This window comes from Metopolophium dirhodum, chromosome 1 (assembly GCF_019925205.1).
Source record: "Metopolophium dirhodum isolate CAU chromosome 1, ASM1992520v1, whole genome shotgun sequence".
NCBI classification, from domain to species: domain Eukaryota; kingdom Metazoa; phylum Arthropoda; class Insecta; order Hemiptera; family Aphididae; genus Metopolophium; species Metopolophium dirhodum.
The window spans coordinates 20930140-20936139 of record NC_083560.1 but is presented as its reverse complement, the minus strand read 5'-3'; the positions used below and the strand labels follow the sequence as shown (position 1 = coordinate 20936139).

General features: G+C 28.9%; 1 protein-coding gene across 1 annotated transcript; it reads left to right on the top strand.

Annotated features, from left to right (window-relative positions):
• Nucleotides 1–403: 403 nt before the first annotated feature.
• Nucleotides 404–1317, top strand: LOC132933986 (uncharacterized). The gene is made up of 2 exons (XM_061000264.1): nucleotides 404–589; nucleotides 919–1317. The coding sequence occupies exons 1-2, from the start codon at nucleotides 404–406 to the stop codon at nucleotides 1315–1317; spliced, it is 585 nt and encodes a 194-aa protein (XP_060856247.1).
• Nucleotides 1318–6000: the final 4683 nt, after the last annotated feature.

Sequence of the window (6000 nt, the reverse complement as noted above, 5' to 3'; positions counted from 1 at the left end):
ATAATTTATTGTTACATTGTTACACTGTATGTCAGTTCATTGTTTTGGTAATAAATTATTAAAATTAAAAAAAAAAAAATTTAGAGAGATTTTTCGAGAGATTCACTTGATTATGAAAACGTCTCGGTCACTAATCATTCGATTATTGAAATTATTCAATTATGCACATTACTAAATAAAGTACAATTTAATATCTGAACAAATAATTAATACTAAATTTTCTTTTTATCGTTATTAATTAATTAAGTATTCAGATGTAGGTACAACATGTGTTGTTATCACAGCAATGATTGTTTAATAGATTGTACCTATAGTTACGTAAATACAATATGTATTTTCTTAATACACTAATTATTGAAATAATCATTTTAGTTTTTTCTAATTTGTTTTAGAGTACCAAAAAATGGATTTTGAAAATTCCGACCATGATAGTTTGTCGGTCGAATTTGACTTCAGAGGAGATGCAGCGCCCACAGCTATGGACCCTCATCGTGATGATGTGATAAGCGATCGTCAACAAAGCATACTTAACGATCTGAGAATACATTTATGTCGTGAAAATTTTATTTATTTAAATAATCATAAAGAAGTGAGAATCGATCATATCATTTTTAGTATACCAATAAGTACTAATACGACCTGAATTTATATTTAATAATACATACATTGATTGGTGATTGTTTATTTTTCCAACATAGTGGTATATGAACAATGGTCGTATACATTCAATTTTTGTGTTATTAATTATTGTAAATACGAATTTGTGATTTACATTTAGAATACAAGTGTAGGTGTACATGATATACTCCATACGGTACTGCACGACTGAAAATATTATAGCTATATTTTCATTCATACCTACGTCGCTTTTTTTTTTCCTATGTTGTTTGACGAGTAGGTATTCGTTCTTACGGGCAGGTAGAAGCGATAGCGTTGCTCTTGATCAATGACATTTTAAAGAAGTCACCTAAGGACCCATATAGACACGCAGCTAGTTACTTGGGAAATCCGAATACTGCCTACCTGGTGGCTAACTTTAAGCGGTCCGAAGATTTCCAGTATGAGGACATTATCAAAAAGGATAACGAACTATATGCGACAGCAGGCGTGGAACTGAAAATGTCTACTTGTGAGCCGGTTAAATCGGTGGTGACCATGGATGAACAGACCGAGGAGTTAGAAGGCGGTGAAACTGATATGGCGGCGGACCAATATAATTTATTGACAGGAGAGGGAGAGGCCAGCTATGTAATGAAAGAAGAGGCAGAGATGACGATTTCCCAAAAAAGTGACAGTTTGTTTGATAGTAATAATTGAATAATTTCGATTGGGCGGAGTATAAATCTAGAATTGAAAAACTGAATACCTATTTAAATGATTCAACTAAAGAAACTCCTCGCATTATTATTTTACTATATTTTATTCATATAAATAATATGTAATAATATGTATACTTGATAAATTAAAATAGTGAATAACAAATAACAATAATAATCGAAACAGATATATCAAATCCGTGTACATGCGAAACTGAATACCTCTTAGGAATTTATACCTTTATATATAAATGTGAAAATGAAATTTAGTATTTTATTGTACTTATTGTACTTATTACAACAAACAGTCCACAGACAAATAAAATGGATGATCCACAGCTGGCACACTAGCACAACTGAATTCTAATATTTTTTTTTTTTTATTGTAAAATGAGTTTGAAAATAATTTATATTGTTCGTCAGATTTTTGTGAAGCTAAAGGTATAAATAAATTGTACGATTATAATCATTATACGATATTATACTATACATTTTAATATTATCTAGACATTTTTCTACCTAGACTGTAAATAAAACCAAGTTCATTGTGTTATTATATTAGGAATATTTACTATTTAATATTTATCAAAATCATATTATGCCATATGCCATATTTTTATCATTGACTTAAGTTCATAAATGATAGGCTCATGTGATCATGGTAGGTATATACTATATTATACTATAATAATATTCGTGGCGATTCACGCCGTAAAACAATATAATAATGTGGCGATTTGCGCCTTAAATCAATATAATATAAGTTAGCACTACCGAACCTACGTACGTAATCTACATATTTTATGTAACAGATAATACAATAACACAAAAATAAAAACTAATTAAATACGAAACTGTGTTGTGTATGTTTGTGCCGGTCGATGGCAGAGGTTATTCATATTGTCGCGGTTTTTATTATAATACTATATATATAATAAATAAGACGATACAGAGAATTTGGTTTACTGTACTAGACCACATCATGTTATTGCAATAGTGCATTGCACAAAATCATCATTCACATTGGATTAAATATTATATTATTTAAATAATATATTATATGAGATGATTCATTATATTAACAATTCCAGCATAATGACAAGCTTGTCTTGGTAACGTTGATATAAATTAATTTTAATGGCATTTAAAAGTTCTAAAATTGCATTTTTTTTTTAATGTATGCAATTATTCAACGTTTTTATAGAAATCATTGTTGGAAACTGTTTTATATTTAGATATACCTAACACATTAACACGTAGTTACTTGGATACCGTATAATATATAATAAACAATGCTACAGAGATTTTAATTATTATTATATACTTAAGTGAATATTAAATATGAGAAAATGATGAACTAATATGATCATCATATTGAATATTATATCAAATAATAATTGGTTGACTATTGAATTCGTGCAGTTAATGACAACATTCGACCATTTTTACCACGATTATACCGTATAATACTATTAATACTAAAGTATGTCATATAAAATGATACAAAAAATATGATAACTATATAAAAATTAATAAAAATGCAATAATAGTAGATATTTATGTTTCGTTTATCGTATACTATAACACGTTACATGTATTTGACGCATTGCGTCATCAAGTTATCGCAATAAAATAGTGCAGTACACAAAAATAATAAATAACTAATTATAATAACTTATTACTCTAAAGCCCGTTCTTACAATGTCCGGTTAAGTGTCGGTTAGCGCTAACCGGAGGTTATACTGAAATTTAACGGACAGTTGGTTCTTACATACGTCGGTTATGCAAAAAGTCTCCGGTTACCGGATGTTTTACGGTCAGATTTTTAACCGGCCGAATTCGGCCGGTTATCTAAAATCTGTCGGTTTGTGTTATCAATAATACACTTTATCATCATTTTATTATTGATTTTTGTTTTAAATTCGACGTTGGAGTTTTCACGTAGTATAGTGTATACATTTTTGTTATTTTTTTTGTTACAATTAACAATTATGAATAGAGTTCTTCATAACTACTGTTTAATCGACCAAGATGAGTGTACGATGAGTGTACAATATCGTTACTCAATATGTAAAACAGTGAGATAATATCCAATAGCCCAGTACCTCAGTATATATTATATACTGAGGTACTGGGCTACAGACATTGGAGATAAAAATATTCAAACTATACGATGGATGTAACTTATTATGATTACTTTTTATTATGATAAAAATTAAGCTACATCATAATGTTTATACGTTATTATCATAATGAGTTACGTCCATCGTATATTTTGAATTAGAAAAAAAAACGAAATTCAATTTTTTTGAAACAAATTTTTTGGTTTGACTATTTTTGAAAACCAAAAATCTTCAATTTTTATATTTTATAAAAATTAAAAACTGTGTCTATAACAAAATACTGAGGAGATCAAGTGACCAGTAAAAAATATTTGTTTGACTAATGGGTTCTCGAGAAAACGTAATTTAAAATCAAAACATTATGAAAAACTTTTACGAGTTGTTTTACTCAAAAACAGTGAAGTATAGGGTTACAAACCTCGGAGATTACATTGTTTATCATAATAAGTTACATCCATTGTATATTTGGAATTTTTTAAAAAAACGAAATTCAATGTTTTTGAAATAGTTTTTAGGTTTAACTATTGTTGAACGAAGACGGTCTGCCAACCTATCATACTACTAAGGTAGTATATTTAATGATAATATTGTGAATAAAGGAATTTATATAATATAACCTATTTACGTGGAATCTTGTTTTAAATTTTCAATCCTTAGCTATAAAAGTTAAACATTTTATAAAGTTTCAACTGCAAAATAATTATTAAATCTTAAATTTTGTCAAAAATCGAACTTTGAATGCTTATAAAAAAAAATTGTGACCATTTATTTTTAATATTTTTCAACTGCTATTGTAACAATATATCAGCAGCCTATATAAAATGCTAATTTAAACATTCAGTCAAAATTTCATATGTCTACGGTAATTTGTTGTAAAGTTACACCAAAAACCAAAATCGATTTAGTCGAAAATCTATTTTGAGTAAATATTTACGTTTTTCCTTAACTTTTCTTTTGTTATTTTTTCACGGCGCTTTTGACCCCCTAAACTAGATTCACTTTCCTATTAACAAAAATATCATTGAAGAAAATTTAAGCACTTTTTTTTACTGTCCTAAAAGGTGATGAAACAAAAAAAAATTTTAAATTAAAAAAAAACACACATTGTAATATCAATACATTCAATATAAGATAATAGAACCTACCTGTATTTTGGAAAATTGGAGAGGAGAAAAGAATTCAATGGGGTTTTCTTGATCTTTGATGATTTTTAAGAATTATTTGATATGTATATTAATTATAATTTGTTTTTGTAGATATATAAAAATGCTTAAAACAACAGCAGAGATAATGGAGCTGAAAGTGAAGTTTTATGGATTAGCCCGTTTCCCAAAAGTAATAGGTGCAATAGATTGTACCCACATCAAATTACAATCTCTATCGAGAGAATATGGGGAACAATACAGAAATTGAAAGGGGTATTTTTCCCTAAATTTCCCTAAATTTTTTCCTGCCAAACATCGTGGTCTGATTTTTTACATTCCAACACGTTAGAATATTTTGCGGCCAACTCGACCAACGTATTCTCTTCTGTTGCAGAGAAATTAGTGCAACGAGGTCTCTTCATATTATTTTTCGACATGTTTTTCAAAATTAAAAAACGAAACAGACACAAATGAAGAACATATAACAATATAGGACTATGCTATATTATATCGAATTATCTGACTGATAAATGATAACAACAATAATAAATGATAACTCGAGAACGACGCATGCGTAGAACATTAAAATTTGGTCATGCGCGGTTGTTTTGGGAATCACTTGTATTATAACTGTTATGATCTAGCAATTGAGTTACTGCTTAGCTCATAAAGTTGCAGGTAGCAAGACTGATTGTAGAGGATTTTCTTCAGGTAGAGTTAATAAATAATTTAATACTGGTTGAAAAGTTAGTTGTTTTATTGAAAATATTTTAAGTACAATTTGACAAGTTATTGCGCTGTCATTCGTGAAGGTGCTCGCCTGTGCTGTGGTGTTACACGTCTGATCTACAGGCCGTTTCGGGTCTGGTTTTATAGGGCCTCTTGCTCTCCTACTTCCCCCCTAGTCTATCGATTTATCTGCGAATTTCACAGGACGTTGTTCAATTAATCATTGATACATTTCCACGTCTGGTTATTCCGACAATCGTATCCTGTTATCGTGTTTGCGATATATGTCATACGCCATCCGTTACTTTCTAGATACTATGCACTTCATACATATATATATATATATATATACATATATATATGCATATTCCATAACAATATTTAATTGTTATATTCACGCATTTAAGGTGAGATTGTAGTACCTATTGTAATGAGATAATTAAGATTAAATATTTAATTGTTATATTCATACATTTAGAATTGAAGGTGAGATTATAGTAATGAGATAACAAGATTCGCATTGCCCTCTCAGTATCCTCCCATAGGTTTTCTATTTGCAGATATGACTTTGATTAATGTGCCATTGTTTATCTAGTTTTTTATGTTGTCAAATGTAGCCGAAGGCGGAACGATCACAATAATATTATATTATGTGTATTATTGGGTTCGTTACATAACTGACGGTTA